At 37.2% G+C, this 17,237-nt stretch overlaps 1 protein-coding gene across 1 annotated transcript in view; it reads left to right on the top strand.

The window, feature by feature from the left end:
* LOC106057176 (5'-nucleotidase domain-containing protein 3-like) overlaps positions 1 to 17,237 on the top strand; it is a 22,556-nt gene continuing 5,319 nt past the window's right edge. The window contains exons 1-11 of the mRNA XM_013214268.2: positions 1 to 205; positions 8,862 to 9,037; positions 9,898 to 9,972; positions 10,120 to 10,175; positions 11,267 to 11,357; positions 12,140 to 12,208; positions 12,864 to 12,920; positions 13,446 to 13,506; positions 15,018 to 15,126; positions 16,129 to 16,230; positions 16,319 to 16,403. Coding sequence (XP_013069722.1) covers positions 34 to 205; positions 8,862 to 9,037; positions 9,898 to 9,972; positions 10,120 to 10,175; positions 11,267 to 11,357; positions 12,140 to 12,208; positions 12,864 to 12,920; positions 13,446 to 13,506; positions 15,018 to 15,126; positions 16,129 to 16,230; positions 16,319 to 16,403 — 1,053 coding nt within the window. The 5' untranslated portion in view covers positions 1 to 33. The remainder of the gene's footprint in view (positions 206 to 8,861; positions 9,038 to 9,897; positions 9,973 to 10,119; positions 10,176 to 11,266; positions 11,358 to 12,139; positions 12,209 to 12,863; positions 12,921 to 13,445; positions 13,507 to 15,017; positions 15,127 to 16,128; positions 16,231 to 16,318; positions 16,404 to 17,237) is intronic.

Raw genomic sequence — 17,237 nt, forward strand, 5'->3', positions numbered from 1 at the left:
TCTTGTTGAGAGTTGTCAACCCTGAATCAGTGAATGGCAACGATGGCGGCGACCTACAAACTAAGAAAACCTCTTTCTTGTTTATCTAAATATTTGTTAACATTTAGTAGAAATAAATTAACACAATGCATAAAATGTAGGCGCAATGCATCTTCGAAATCAGAACTTCATGAAATTTACAGAGCTGCTAAGGCGGCTGCAGAAGGTAGTCTAATTATTTTATTCTAATTTGTCTAATTCTATTCTAGAGATAGTCAGTTAAGTCAGTTCAGTAGAGAGAGACCTAGACTGGCTAGACTTAGTATAATAGTAAGTTAGTTAGAGACTGACTTAGACTTAGATTAGATCTATAGTAGATTCTTATATTAGGCACACCGTATTCGGGAATTAGGTCAAATTTGTATTTTATTTTTTTTATTTTTTATGGTGAAGGTTTAACTTACAAAAAAACTGAAAGCAGATTCTTATTCTGCAACTAAACTAAATGACTTCTATATAATATAGATCTATACTATAACTATAAAATAGCCATATTTCTTTGAATTACCACTCATAGTCAAGATTTTATTTTAAAATACAGAAGGTCACTTCATGCTCCTATATTGAATGCAGTTTTGGGGCTTTCTCCTCACTTGGACAGTGAGCACCGTCATTGTACAACACTATGTAATGGACCTCATTCACCAATTGTAAACAAACAACATTTAGCATGTGGTGCTCTATCTCTTCTATATAATTTATGATCTCATGTTTAATTCATGATGGTTGTCATGTGACAGTTTTTTTTTCGTTGTTTTATCAATAAGATCATGAGACTAAATTTTGTTTGTTTACGATTGGTGAATGAGGTCCATTGCTAATAAATTATATCTGTCTGGTGTTACTTAATTTTTTTTAGATTGTATTAAAAGAAGTAGATTCACTTTAGCAATATGTAGTTATAGTCTATTTCCTCATATACTCTCTCTTTGAAGTCTCTCTAACTCTATATATAATATAGAATATTAATAGAATATATATATATATCATTTATAGTTATTATTTATATACCTATGTAATCTATGTGTAGAAACAGACAGAAATAAATCTATATAGATTATATATATCTATAAATTAATTATTATAATTTAATAAACATGATATTTTCAACTAGGCTACATGTATTTTCTGTCTTTTAATTCCCATCCAAGGACCCTCTTCTTGTTTTCATAATTTGGATAATCGTTTTGTGACACATTAACACCCCTCCCTCCCATAGATGCTTATAATTCTTTTCATGACTCTCTCCCCCTTCCCTCCACTGCCTGTTTGATAGTTTGTGACACTTAACGCTTAGTGTATAGGCCTACCTCTCCTCACTTCCAGCTCATCTGGAGTGATCACCTGCAGTGGGCATGGTCTCTGGCTTCAAATTAGCAGCCCGCACTTTTTCTTTCATTCATAAATTATATATTATAGATATCTCGATCTAGGTCATGTTTATTCATTGAAAAATCATAGATTTATTAATAATATATGAGTGGTAATAATATTTCTTATTACAATTTTGCTGTGTCCAAGGAAGGAGAATGAGCTGAATTCATTATTATTCGTTGGACACCCCCTTTTTATTTTATTTTTTAACAGCTAACTGTATAAATGTGATAGGAATGTCTTTCTAAAGATGTTTGGAAGCTTATTTTGATATGCTCATCAGCCTACAATCAAACAGGCTCATAATATAGCCTTCATCCCTTATATGGGTTTGAATTGCCAGGGGAGGTTAAAACAACAGCTTTACATACATGGTTACCGAGAATCTAAAAAAACTGCCATCTGCTTTGGGAAAACGGAACAAAATTACCGGAATTTATCTAAAATTGGACATGCGCTGTCTCGAAACGTTGATTTTTGCTCCACACATAAAAACAAATGAATTATAAACAAAAAAAGTGACGCGTTCAAAGAAGGAGAATGTGATGTGTCCAAAAAGTGTCCAAAATATCTACTTGACTTAGACTAATGACTTAGATTAATTAATCATTAATAGTCATAGACTTATACTAGATGATCTAGACTAGTAACTTAGTTAAAGACAAGATTTAAGATTATTATCATTATACTTTAACACTTTAACTTTAATATATATAATATATACAGAGTGACTCTGTACTCAGTGACTTCAGTGAGACTAGTATGAGTCAGATTGAGAGTAGTTTCCCAGGGGCAGTATGACTTGAGTATGAGTATTTAGATTTAGAGTATTTTAGACTTACTTAGAGTTAAGAGTATAATCTTATCTAATCTGTCTGCCTCTAACCTAGCTTTCTCTATTTCCATTTTACCTCTACGTTCTTGTTCTGTGGCTACCATATTCTGCACATATTGTGTCAATTCTTTGCCCTTTAATTCGAGGTCCCTTTTCCCTTCTAAAATTATTTTCTGACGAAACTCTTCCATGTCTTTTTCTGATGCCATTATTTAGATTTCAAATTAATCTCTTCCTACTGTTAATATTACAGTCAACAAATATTCCAATTATAATAATTATTATATAGGTGTGCCTCTCACAATGGTTAATACAATTATTACAGCTTCCAACTATACATATATTGTATTATGATAATATCATTATCATGGTTTATTAGAGAAAAATTTATTTCACACAGCCAGTTTTGGACATCAGTGTTAATGATATTATATTATATTTGTTTTTTTTTTGTTTTTTTTGTTTTTTTTTTGTTTTTTTTATAGAGAGTAAATGGGCAAATGTTTGGAGTGAGCTTGATACATTGAATGAAGTTAAATTTAGAGGATTCAGCTATTTAGGCAAGAATGGCCATCCTAGCCTGCACTATACTACAAAAGATCATCTGTATTAGAAATTTATTAAATGAATAAACAAAAAAACACAAACATTCAACACACATCTAATCATACAAACATAAAATGTCTAAAAGTCGGTGTAGAAGTCACTAGCCCAGTGACCTAATTTTGGTAGAATGTTCATATTTATATATATTGTTATAACCCTATTGGCGTCGAAAAAGGGTTAACTATAGGCTCAGCTGACACACATGTGAATCACTCAGGTCAGCGGGGCCATGGACAAGGGACAGTACTACGATTACACGCAAATATGACCAATGTTATGGTCATGTGATCGAAAGCCTGCGTGTACGAGTGACAGTGTGTAGGAAAGCGGCAGTTCAAGACCGGAGAGCGTCGAGACCGGGACTGTTAGTCGGCCATGAAGTCGGTCCTGGTTGAGTCCTCATGTGTTGATGTACAAGTCCAGAAAGAGAGACAGTAGAGTTTTGTACGGTAATGTACAGAGTGACATTTTAGTTGTTGATGTGTTTGATGCCAATTGTCTAGTATTGGCTGTTATCTACTTATTCACTCATTATTAAAGTACCCGATATTGTGGAGCTCTTGTTGTCAAGTTCTTGATGTGTTGATGCATTGTGTTGTGTTTAGCAGTGTTTACGGAAGGCCTGATTAGGAAGAGAGATCGTAACACTGATGTCTTGAAGTGGGATTTCCTATGGCTTCTGTAAAACTGCTAGATGAACTGAATCTGAAAGAACTGAAACAAGAGCTGAAATGGCGAGGACTGAAGTACTACGAAAGGAACAACGAAACTCTTAAAGAACGTCTCCGGCAAGCCCTGGTGGATGAAGAGGAAGATCCATACACGTACCTCTTTGAACTCAAACCCGATGTGGTAGAGCTCTTGATCACATTTCAAAAACAGATGTTGGCTGGCTTTCAGAATGTGATCAAGGGTGACTCGCAGAAAGAAACAGGTGAAGAAACAAGAGAAGAGATCGAGACCAATAGTTCAACCAACGCTTTTGCTACACACGTCCATGACGTGAGTGCCTCCATCAGCCAGATAGAACAAGACAACGTCGTGTCTTACCCCAAACCTGTAGCTGAGGACATTAAAGACGTCTGTCAATCTGTCAGTGCTGATGAGAGGAACTCGAATCCTGATGGCTGCACCCAGATGTTTGGCAAGAACTTTGTGTGTCGAGCTTTGCAGGGAGAACGCCAACTCCAAGGAACCCATCGGCAAGGTCCGCACCCAACAGACGTTTGTCCTGCTGACGAGACCATAGTGAGAAGCCCTGATGATAGTCAAGTAAGTGAACTGGAGCCTGATGCTGAAGATGAGGGTCCTTCGCAAGTGGAGTGCTGCCAACTTGCTCCACTAGTTTGCCCTCCGGACAAGCCTGAAGATGATGTGTGCCACTATTTCCCCTCCTGTGGACCTGATACCCATTCCCAAAACCCATCTCTTGAAAGCCCTACGAAACAACCTGATAGGCCAACGATCTTGGCGACCCCTGTCCTGACATCTTATCCCTCCCCATGTGCTGGCTGGCTGCCTTCAGTAGTGAGCGACCGAAGAAGGCGATGGTTGCTGAATCCAAAGTGGATGGCGGTGCAACCACGACGTCTGTGCAACCAGGTGAAGGTCAACTGGAGCAGAAGGAGAAAGAGACATACGCAGTATACAACGCAGATGGCTCCATCGAGATGGCACTATAAGCCCATTGTCGCCCCCACCGACAGACCTCCTCCTGCATCGATTCAACTCCACTGCCCATGTCGTGTGATAGATTTTGTCCCGGACGGACAAATCTAAGAAGGGGGCAGTGTTATAACCCTATTGGCGTCGAAAAAGGGTTAACTATAGGCTCAGCTGACACACACGTGAATCACTCAGGTCAGCGGGGCCATGGACAAGGGACAGTACTACGATTACACGATTACACGCAAATATGACCAATGTTATGGTCATGTGATCGAAAGCCTGCGTGTACGAGTGACAGTGTTAGTCGGCCATGAAGTCTGTCCTGGTTGAGTCCTCATGTGTTGATGTACAAGTCCAGAAAGAGAGACAGTAGAGTTTTGTACGGTAATGTACAGAGTGACATTTTAGTTGTTGATGTGTTTGATGCCAATTGTCTAGTATTGGCTGTTATCTACTTATTCACTCATTATTAAAGTACCCGATATTGTGGAGCTCTTTTTGTCAAGTTCTTGATGTGTTGATGTATTGTGTTGTGTTTAGCAGTGTTTACGGAAGGCCTGATTAGGAAGAGAGATCGTAACAATATATATATTGTTATAAACCTGGTGGTGGCACAGATGGGGGTAGTGGTGTGTGTGTAGTCAGCCAACGCAAATCGCCCCAGGCCAGCGCTAGACAAGCGGTCAACCGTGACAAGTTACGACGATCAGCCGAGACGAGTGTCAACACTGTGGTTCGGGAAGGATCGACGGCGGTCCGGGAAGGATCGACGTCGTGAACAGAGCTCAGGAGCGTCACGAGAGTTGTAGTCATCTGACCACCTAGAAACGTCGAGCGGCGTTCTGTCCGGTTCGAGAAGGCCAGTAGGGACCCTATATAAAGAGCGGAGTGTCGCAGTCAAGGCGGTCGAGAAAAGGGGCTCAATACAGCAAGGTTCAGAAAGGAGGTTCACGACAAGAGTTCAGAACACGGTCGACTACAGCACAGTTCAGCGGTGTGGTTCTGTACGGAGCATTACGACGGTTCAGTGCGGAGTACTATCAAGTACAGTTGAGACGAACGGCGTCTTGATCTTGGTCTGTGATCGAGTCCGACACAACGAGCCTAATGTGTGAAGTCAGTCCTGAACTGTTGAACCCAGTGCAAGCCCGGAACGAGACGGAGAGGCCAGTGCAAGAGTTGATACGGCGGAATGGTGTTATCGGAGAGATATTTGTACAGTGTACGTGTTGTCAATTGTACAGTATTGTACAGTATACAGTATGGTAACAAGGAAACTTTACAAGCACGCCTCCGAGAAGACATGTTGGAAGAAAAAGAAGATCTGGACACGTATCTGTTTGAAGTCGCACCAGATTTGGGAGAACTCTTGAACTCTGTACTAGACGGTATTCGGGCTATGAGTGTGACGAGCCCCATGGTGAAAACGATGGACGTGGTGGAAGAAACCCTGTACGACCAAAGAGACTTGAAAGATGAAGGAGCTACGCCATCGTTAAACAATGAACTACTACCCACCCAAAGCTTTGAAGAAATATGCAGTGACAACGGCAATGCTGATGAATGTGGTGCTGCCTGTGAATCTGAAAACAAGGAGTACAGACCTGTGGAGCCGAAAGAGACAGACGAAGAGACAATGGAAGCTGCCCATTGTTCGAACGAATCTTGTGCTGAAGCTTTACCTGATATGAGCACCTCAAACAGCAAAACAGATCAAGAGAACGCTGATTCTGCCTACAAGCCTATTGCTGAGGGACGTTTACATGATGAAAGCTACCAGCGAGGCTTGGACCCTACAGAAGTTCGTCCAGATGCTAAGCTCAGCGAGAGGAGCCTTGGTGGTGATCATGAGGACCCATTGAAACCTGACGAAGCCGTTGAGAGACATATGCAAGTCGAGAGATACCAGCCAGGTCCGAACCTAGCAGACGTTGGTCCAGCTGCCAAGACTGGAGAGGAAAGTCCTGATGGTGGTAAAGAGAATCCAAGGCAGTCTGACGTTAACATTGATGGACATCTGAAAGACGAAAGTCATCGACAAGGTCTGAAACCAACAAGTGATTGGCCCGTCACTGAGACGAGAGAGAGAGGTCCTGATGGTGGTGAAGAAAGCCGAATGGAGCCTGAAGCCGAAGACGAGGGACCTTTGCACGAGGAGTGTTGCCAACCTGCCCCACGAGCATGCCCTCCAGACAAGGCTGAAGATGATGACCTGTCCCACAATTCCTCGCCCTGTGGATTTGAAGCCCATCCCAGTCCTTCTTCACAAAGCCCTATGAAGCCACCTCTTTTGCCAACGATCTTGGTATCCCCAGCCCTTACATCCTATACCTCTCCATGTGTCAAGTGGCTGTCCTCAGTACCGACCGACAAGAGAGCGATGCAACCACAACGTCACTGCAACAAGAGGACGATCAACTGGAGGAAAAGAAGGCGGCGTTTGCGTAGTCCAACGTGCATGGTGATTCTACCAAGAAATAACTGCAGCCACATGAAGACCAACTGGCGGAGAAGAAGAAGGCTACTTTTGTTGAGTGCAACATGGATGACGATGCGACAACTACGTCGATACAACCAGATGAAGGCTAACTGGAGGAGAAGAAGAAAACGTTTTCTGAACTCAACGTGGATGGCGATGAAAGCACGATGGCGAAGCAACCAGGTTAAGGCCAACTGGAGGAAGAGAAGGAAGCGACCATTGCTGACTGCAACATGGATGGCTCCATCAAGCTCAAGAGGCAAGCCAACTGCTACTGATCGACCCCCGCCTGCAGCGATGGAACTTTACAGCCAATGTCATGATGTTGGATCTGCCCGGGACGGACAGATCTAAGGAGGGGGCAGTGTTATAAACCTGGTGGTGGCACAGATGGGGGTAGTGGTGTGTGTGTAGTCAGCCGACGCAAATCGCCCCAGGCCAGCGCTAGACAAGCGGTCAACCGTGACGAGTTACGACGATCAGCCGAGACGAGTGTCAACACGGTGGTTCGGGAAGGATCGACGGCGGTCCGGGAAGGATCGACGTCGTGAACAGAGCTCAGGAGCGTCACGAGAGTTGTAGTCATCTGACCACCTAGAAACGTCGAGCGGCGTTCTGTCCGGTTCGAGAAGGCCAGTAGGGACCCTATATAAAGAGCGGAGTGTCGCAGTCAAGACGGTCGAGAAAAGGGGCTCAATACAGCAAGGTTCAGAAAGGAGGTTCACGACAAGAGTTCAGAACACGGTCGACTACAGCACAGTTCAGCGGTGTGGTTCTGTACGGAGCATTACGACGGTTCAGTGCGGAGTACTATCAAGTACAGTTGAGACGAACGGCGTCTTGATCTTGGTCTGTGATAGAGTCCGACACAACGAGCCTAGTGTGTGAAGTCAGTCCTGAACTGTTGAACCCAGTGCAAGCCCGGAACGAGACGGAGAGGCCAGTGCAAGAGTTGATACGGCGGAACGGTGTTATCGGAGAGATATTTGTACAGTGTACGTGTTGTCAATTGTACAGTATTGGCTGTTATTTATCAACTATTAAAGTGTTACGTTACTTTGGAGCCCTGAGTTGTCAAGTTCTTTAAGTTGGTGGTGTATGGTGCAGTTTGCAGAGAGCCTGGATAGTGAGATTCACATTGTTAAATAAGTTAGAGACCTTGTTGCATGTACTCCACATATTAGATGTAAAAGTATTTAAGTACACATTATCTAATGCCATGATGTCAAATACAAAAATGCAGGGGCCCTAAGGAACCTAAGCCCCCTGGCCCTCAAATCCCTAGCTACACCACTCAGTGACCACTGTCTAGCAATCTAGATCTAGATTTAATTATTATTATTTATTTATAGAGTCTAAATATTTAAAATATTAATCTTTATATATAACTAGACATGTATAAGTTATAAGAATAATTTAAATTCTAATATATTTAATAATTGTAGTATTATAGTAAATCATACTTATACATTAATACATATTTAGACTTAATGCTTGATCTAGAACTATATCTAGAGTCTAGACTTTAAAATAAAGATGTGCTAATATGTTTTTACATCATTATTTGTTGTTGAATGTTTTTGTGGAAAGTATATGAAAGAATGTGACAAAATAAAAAGGAGGCTTTTTATGTCTACTTTTATCAACACAGTCTCTGTTATAATTTCTTCATGTAGATGTTTGATTTGTTTATCTATAGTAACACTCAGTCAGAATCACTTTTAAGTTTATGACTTCATAAATAAAAATAGATCCTATTATCATTATGACTATCAATCTCTATCTTAAAATCTAGATTGAACTTCTAAATTCTAGATCTATATATATAATCTATTTTCCTTTTTTTTCTTACTTCAAAAGAGTTACATGCCATGCCGGACCAAGATCCAGAAGCCATCTTTGCTAACAATGAGCTCTCATTGAGTGACATTGAAGTATATGGGTTTGATTATGACTATACACTGGCCACTTACACCCCGAGACTCCATGAGCTGATCTTCACTCTGGGGAAAGAAGCATTGGTGGAGAAATTAAAGGTAATGATTTGAAATACTGTTTCAAGAGGCATATAAACTTAGTATCAAAAGACAAATAGGCTACTTAACTTACTTTTGCTAGGAAGTTAGATAAAACAAAACATTAGTATAATCAAAATTTTTGATAACATCCATCACCATTAACAATCTTTACATTCTTGTAGTTCACTAATTAGATTATCACTCCCATTTGATTTCATTATTTATCAACTTATTGTTCGAAATAATAGATATACAAGGGAAGGGGAAAAATTAACTCACGAATATTAAATTCTGTTTTGTGTTGTCTTTCCTATAGTTGCAGAAAAGTGGTGTCAGTCCTTTAGGCATTTCTTGGATTAAACATACAAAAACCGGTCATGCCATCCATTATTTTCATATTTTTATAATCTTGTCACTCAAATTAGGTTATTAAAAGAAACATTGAAACCATGTCCTTTTTAATGTTTTACATCTAAGTTTGCACACTCAATACTCCATTATAGTATATTATATATAGTGTAATAACTGAAGGGAGGCAACTCAACGAGACATAGATGTTTATTTACATGGACACATGACAAACACATACGACATCTGCCTTGAGCACAGCATCTTCATATCTAGACTTGGGTGGAAATCCTTGTCTCCCTCTCCTAATGTCAACATCCATCTTAGACTGGTTTCTGACAGTGCATACCTTCTGCACTATCTTGAATTGCAGTGTGCATGGCAGGGTTATAACAATATATATACATTTTTAAGATATTAGTAGTAGAAAAATGATATGTCTATAACATATTGGATGGAAAATGACTTTCATACAGCTATATATTTTTCTGTATTTAATGTGTGGCGCTAAGTACTATAACTATTTTCAGTATCCCAAGGCGATTTTGGATCTTAAGTATGATTCTGACTTTGCTGTGCGTGGACTTCATTATGATATTAAAAAGGTCAGTGTAAACAGATGGCATTGACGTTTCAATACTTTTAAAAAATCTATTTTAAGTTAATCATGGTTCTAGCTTAATATGTCTTGATTGTTGGCAAAATTCTTTATTTGTGCTTCAATACTAAAGATGTAATATTTCTATCAATAGGGTTTGTTTATGAAGATTGATCAGTTTCATAACATTCAACTGGGAACTGTATACAGGTCAGTACTTAGTTGACTTAACAAATGTGCATGTTTTTCATATACATGTGTTTATCCATTCTGGATATGTATGTATGTTTGTGTTTCGTCTATACTCATTTGCATCTGTTTGTCTGTAATACAAGTGTCTGTGTTCAATGATCTGTTTATCATCTCTCATCTCATGTGACATGTGGCACCTTTACCCTGTTTTATTCATTTCTGAGCAGTCTGAAGAAGCTCAGATCATTACAGCAATCCAAGTTTTCAAGTATGGAGATTGTTATGGTCGTAGTGCAACATGGTGTGAATGACAAATGGTGCGAATTGGAGATTGTTATGGTCATAGTGCAGCATGGTGTGAATGGTGTGAATGTGGGTATTGAATGGAAGGAAGGTAAAATAAAAAGGAAGCTGAAAAATCTGGACAAGAACAAAGTTTCCAATATTATGAAAACCTTCTTCACAAGATTATTAAAGTGCTTATACAACTAGAACCTGAGAGTATATGTTTATTTTGAGAAGAGTCTTGTTTTAACAGGGATAAAATGTTCTTTGTACCATTCTTTGTACCATTCTACCATTCAGTAGGGTTTCAGAATACCTCCAGCTTAGGTAAAAAAACACTCTGTGCCCACAGTGTGAGGAGGAAGAAGAAACCATGTCTCATACTTTGTGACTGTCAAAGAATGGCTGAATTTCATGTCAATAAGGCTGGGAAGCCACACTGACTTGAGCTTTCTGGTGACATACATGTATTGTTGTGCACAACTGCAGGGTGTTTGTCCAGTCCTTTTGAAAGGGAGGATTTAGGTCCTAACTCCCATACTCAAATGAAGTTCAGTTTGAGGAGGATAATGATGATGATAGAATACCTCCTTGTCTACGTTGGGTCTTGACCAGAAATATTTCATAATTTGTTGTAGTGGGTTATATGTACATTCAAAATTGTAATGAAGTAATTGATTTCTAGTGCACATGTGTGTCTTTGTCTTGTACACTCTTTATGTGTGCTTGTCTAGTATACTTGCTGTGTATTTATTAATCTGTGCATATACCTATGTTAAAAAATTGCATCCTAATGCTTACAATACTCCTTGTTCTGTTTACAGAGGTATGCAGTCAGTTTCAGATGATGAAGTGAAAGCTTTGTATGAAGGCACACATATATCTATTGAAGATATGAATGTAGTCAGTGGCCAGGTTACTGTTCATTATTTGACAAAGTTATCATCATGTGGTGGCTAGACACAAATTAGCTTGAGACTGACACATAGACTAAAAGTAAAACTTAACTTTTGACTTCTTAACTGACTTGACTTAATCCTTCAGACTCCCAGTGGAGCCTAGGGTCGCAACAGTGCTTCTCCATCTGACTCTGAAATTACCCTTTGTCCACTTCCATCCTGCCATCTTTGATTCTTGATCAAACGATCTCCTTCATGTTTGTTTGACTTTTTTATTAAGTAGAATGTCCTATCTCAAGTGACACCAGTCCTTTCCTACCTAAATATCAATAGACCACCGACACACTTCCCAGTGTCGCCCCAGGTCCTCAACACAGCTCATAGATAGCACAAAGGACGTTATCTCGAGTCAAGACAGCTTAGACTTCCATAACTTGCAGATCACTGCAGCCGGATCTACCACAGTCCTTCTTCCTGTCTAAACATGTCTTCCATTACTTGTGTTCAATGGCGCTCCGATGCGCACCATCAGTGTGGCTCTGGAGCGGAGTTACATTATATCATTTTTACTTTGTTCCTCTTTTCCAGAAAGTTCTTTTGCAATTATCTCATTGTCCAATGATTACAAAAAAAAAAAGTTGTACCTTTTCATTGCTTTCTCCAGTGACGTACAAATACTATCAAACCTCATCTCATTGAACTTGTATTGAGAGCACATACTACCAATTAATGTTCTCAGATGACCAGTATTATGAAAATAGTTTTAAATATACTCACAATTTTTATATTTTTCTTCAGGGTCCAATGCATCAAATGGTTGATCTGTTTGCTTTGCCCGAAATTACACTGGTATCACTCATCACAGAGGTAAGTTATAGTTGTGTTAGCCATTTGTTACTGTTTTTTTTTTTAAAGCTTTTAAATCTTAAAGTAAGTAATTTGATCACTGTAAAAGTTGTGATATTTTACTACTTATTCTAAATAATGTCGACCCTCAGAAGATACTGGGCTTTGTCAGGGAGGTGGGGTTGTCTGTGAAGGTTTGATTTGTGAAATTGTGAACATATAATATTTACAAAAGAATTTTATTCAAATTCTAAATTTTTACTACCTTTACTATTTTAACTGTGAATGGACCTTGGTTTTCATGACTTAACTATATAAAATTTAGCTCTTGTGGTATGAAGGGAGAGTAACCCTTAAGGGATTCTGGGGCACGACATGGCCTAAATTGTGCAGATGTGCCAAAAACTCACTCTAAATATTTTCAATGCTTTCATTTGCAAAGAGCTTGGCATCTGAGCTAAGGATTAAATGTGAATCCCAGTGGTGGCTTGAATTTTCAATTCAGAATTTTTAGGGTATTCTTGGGTCCACTTAGTTTTGATCTAAGTCTAATATTTTGGGAAAAGTAAAGCATATTGTGTTGGTCACATGTAGACCTTGTATTCAAGGTGAATAGACCTTTACAGACTTACATCAGTAAAGAAAAATAATTAGAATACATATTCTTTGTTTCCAGTATTTCATTTCCAAGAACATAACCTATGATCCAGAATATGTCTTCTTTGACATCCGAGTAAGTAAGTTTTATTTTTAAGCTTTATTTGTTGAACCATAAAACTTTTGGTTCTATATCCACTATGTTCACATCACAAAACAAAATATAGACCTGACTTTAAAAGATCTGAAAATATTCAGTTTAATAAGCTCTGTCCTACAAACAAGACTTATCATCTTTTTGTCTACCCTAAGTCCCCTAGGCCCACACTTTTCATTCTGCATGAGACTCATTTAACTGTTCTACATGTGAATAACTGAATACAACAAGGCCAACACCATACCTAGGATATCACTTTTACATAACGTAATACACATTACAATATTTACTATTGGCTAGGATAATAATTCTAACAAGTGACATATATACACAATTTTTATATCATCCACCTATCAGTTGTGAAACTTGTGTAAATATAGACCTACACCTTTTAATTTTCTACTTTCATATTCAGGAACTGATGAATACAAAGAAATTAATTGTCCCAGAACAATGTCTCATGCAAGCTATAGTTTAAATAAATTCATTTTGTCATTATTGTAGAATACAGTTCAAGGAATTCACAACTCTGGGCAACTTCACCAAGCCATCATTAAAGATATAGGTAAGTGTTGCTTTCTAATCTGACTTGCAAATGTTTTTTTTTTGTTTTTTTTTTAAAGATGGAAATCATTTTGTTTTCCTGTGTGATAAATAACTGTAAAATAGATCTATGTAGAGCCAGTCCATTGTCAATAGCTTAGCTTATCCCCATTTCCTATAAAAATGATTCCTTCTATAGGACACCCTTACACTTTTTATCTTAATAGTATTTTGAGAATAAAAATAACAGCGTTCAAGAACAGTCATTTAAAAACTTGACAATTTTGGTGATGAAATGACTGCATGTGGATAGCTTTTGAAGTAATGACTGCATTTGGCTAGTTGAAGAAATGAATACACTTGGCTAGTTGGTGAAGTAATAACCATTTTTGGCTAATGGGGAAGAAATGACTCCACTTGGCTAGTTCTTTATAAAATGGCTGCATTTGGCTAGTTGAAGAAATGAATACACTTGGCTAGTTAATAACCGTTTTTGGCTAATGATGAAGAAATGACTCGGCTAGTTCATGATAAAATGACTCTACATTAGGCTTGTTAAAGAAATGATTGCACTATGTGTGATAAAATGACTGCTAGATAATTGGTATTGAAATTACTATGCCTGGCTAGGTGGTGATTTAAAAAAATGTTGGAAATTTAACATGATATTTTGAATGAATGGTGGGGTCTTAAGTCATCTTTTTAATTCAATGTCCTCCCTTAAATATCTGCTTATTTTCATTGCTAATGTTTTTTTTAATGAAAATATTGGTGCATTAGAGGATAATAGTATAATTGTTCCCCTGGCAATCAAATCATTAAATAGAAACAATTTGATATAAAATTCTCACATAAATTATGAGTAAGTCAGGTGTGAAAATACATTTTGTTTTTTTCTAGTTACAATGTTTTGGTGTGATGCACAAATTGTTAGACAAATTTCCTTACGGACAATAAAGATTATTATTATTATTATTTAAGTTACTAGATCTAATTATATTTTGAATCAATTGATAAGCTACAGTAGATCTTAATAGCTTAATAAATTTTATCAATCACAATCTTAGATGACTTAATAATGGCTGGTTCTCCTTCTTTTTACCGCACAATTAAGTTGGCTTCAGATCATTTATATCTGGTACAGATTTTTGACATAAATTATTAGACATGTTTACCACCCATGAGTCAGCTGAAAGTAATTTTGCTGTTCTTTTCATCTTGGCTCTAATTGTGAAATGATAAAAGGTTTCCTTTTTTTGCTTTTCCCCCCTTTCCTCCCTACATTGACCTATCCTGTATTTTCTTCCTCAACTAACAACTTTTGAATGTTTGCTTAGGAGTTAGGATGGTAACATGTAGAGAAGATTGTATCCCTAAACCAATCTGCTATAAATGTTAGACATACTGAGACATTTTACTGTACAAACACAACACACAAAGGCAACTCTTTTCTTTGTGACTTTCATAATTGCATATTTTAAACATTTCAATTTAGAAGTGTTTATCCAATCATTTCATCATTTTATTTTTTAGATATGTATTTATATACTGAAAAATGTCATGAGACTAAACTGCTCCTAGAGAATTTATCCAATGAAGGGAAAAAACTGTTTTTGGTCTCCAACAGTGGTTTCCCTTTCATGTGAGTTTTATTTTGTGTTTTAACACTTTGAATTTGAAAGGCATGTTTTGGCTTTAATTAACATGTAAATACTAGTCACACTAGTGCATGCTATTTCTTGAAATGCACCTTGGTTTAAAAACATAAGTTTCTTTTAATTATCAAACATGTTGCCCTGATTACTCACTTTGATTCCAGAAGTTCAATCAAGCTTTGATATATCAGATTGATGACAATGTTTTTTATCTTTTAAAACAATTTATGTCCTGAAACAAAGCTGACATTTAAAAAATTAATTCTTTATGTAGTATAAATGTACATTTTGATATCACCCTGAGCTCAAAATGTGAAAATGATTCAGAATTCAATTTTCAACAGTGAAGTGTTGATAACAGACCAATACTTAACATCCAAGTAGGGCTGTGCAGTATATAATGTGCTATTCTCTTTTCCATTCTAACCTTAAACCTTAAAAATAACCAAGAGTAATACAAATTTAATTTATATAGCACTGTTAACAAGCATAATGTATAACATAACAGACGTAGTCTAAATACAAAGGTTTAAATGACAAACTAAGTTAAAAAGGTTTTGATGAAGGGATTAGATGATGTAAAAGTCACCTGTTTCTTTGGCCCACGATTAACAAGGGTGCCATGTGGCCAGCACAATAACCAACCGTCAATACTTTCCCTAACTATAGTCACGTGTCTATTAGAGCTGGGTAGACTAAGAGGCAGCCTAAAATCTAAAAATTAAAAATCCCAGTCTTGACCAGGATTCGAAGCCCTGACCCATCGGCTCGGAAGCCAAGCACTTAACCACTCAGCCACTGCACCTCCTTCCAGTAGCTAGTACTCTAAAGAAAGATTTTAATTGAACTAAACGAACCATGTATTTATGTAAACTATATTGCTTATAATTATTAAGTTTCATATATCATACCCATAACCATCTAAACAGTTTTTTATTCATTTTTTTTTAATTTTTCATTTCTTCTCTCTCTCTATTTGTATTCTTCAGAGATCATGGCATGAAGTATATTGTAGGCAATGACTGGAGAGAACTCTTTGATGTCATCATAGTCAATGCAAGGAAGCCCAAGTTTTTCAAAGAAGGCTACAGGTATGACCCTTGTGGACTTAACAATTTAAGCGTAATAACAATTTAAGCAGAATTGGATCAGTTGTTATCATAAAACTTTTTTTTAAAGACCTTTCAGAGCATACAATACAGAGGAAATGACACCATTGTGGGATCGTGTGACAAGTTTCAATAAAGGCATGATCTATCATCAGGTACTGTCTGTCTTGGATGAATTCAACACCAGCATACAAAATGACAAATGTTCAAGTTGATTCCTCTATTAAACTATTAAGAAGTCTCTTTTAAAACTTGAGTAGGCTTGTAGAAATTTGATAAGTGTTAGTCTTATCTTATATAATACAGATGTTACTTCAAAAAAGAAAATTACATCCTAGGTGTCATGCAAAAGGACTGTCCATATCAAAAGTTTATCTCCAAACATAGCTACCAAAAAGGTCTCTTTCAAAGTCATTTATTTTTCTTGCACCACTGTCATGTTGAAAATTCATATTTTATATTTTTTTATTAATATATATTTATTTATCTAATATTTAAAGTAAAATGTAAGCAGTATGTATGTTTGTCCCCATAGAAATCAAAACCGTTTGACCAATCTTGATGAAACTTTACATAAATGTTCCATAGATCATGGCGGACAACTTAGTTTATATTTAATGTCCCTTCCACATCTGAACGCCCTAAAAAAAATACATAAATTTCTCTCTGTTAAAGAATTAAACATTTTAACAAATCGGGTAAACCCATTTTCAAAGTATTTTATATTTGATATTAATATGTCCGCTAAAGGATACTTTTTAATAAATTGGGTAAACCTGTTTTCATGGTATTTTATATTAGATATTGCAGAAAAGATATATGTACATATTTAATATATATTATAAATATAATCTTAAAGAGTTAACATTTCTATATTTTTTACTTTTTTGCATGAAATTAAATAGTTCTATCCTATTGTAAACTGTAAGAAGTTAAAATGTTTAAGATTGTTTGGTCCTAAAAATTTCAATGTTGTGTAAATACTTGTC

The sequence above is a fragment of the Biomphalaria glabrata genome, chromosome 15, assembly GCF_947242115.1.
Source record: "Biomphalaria glabrata chromosome 15, xgBioGlab47.1, whole genome shotgun sequence".
NCBI lineage: Eukaryota > Metazoa > Mollusca > Gastropoda > Planorbidae > Biomphalaria > Biomphalaria glabrata.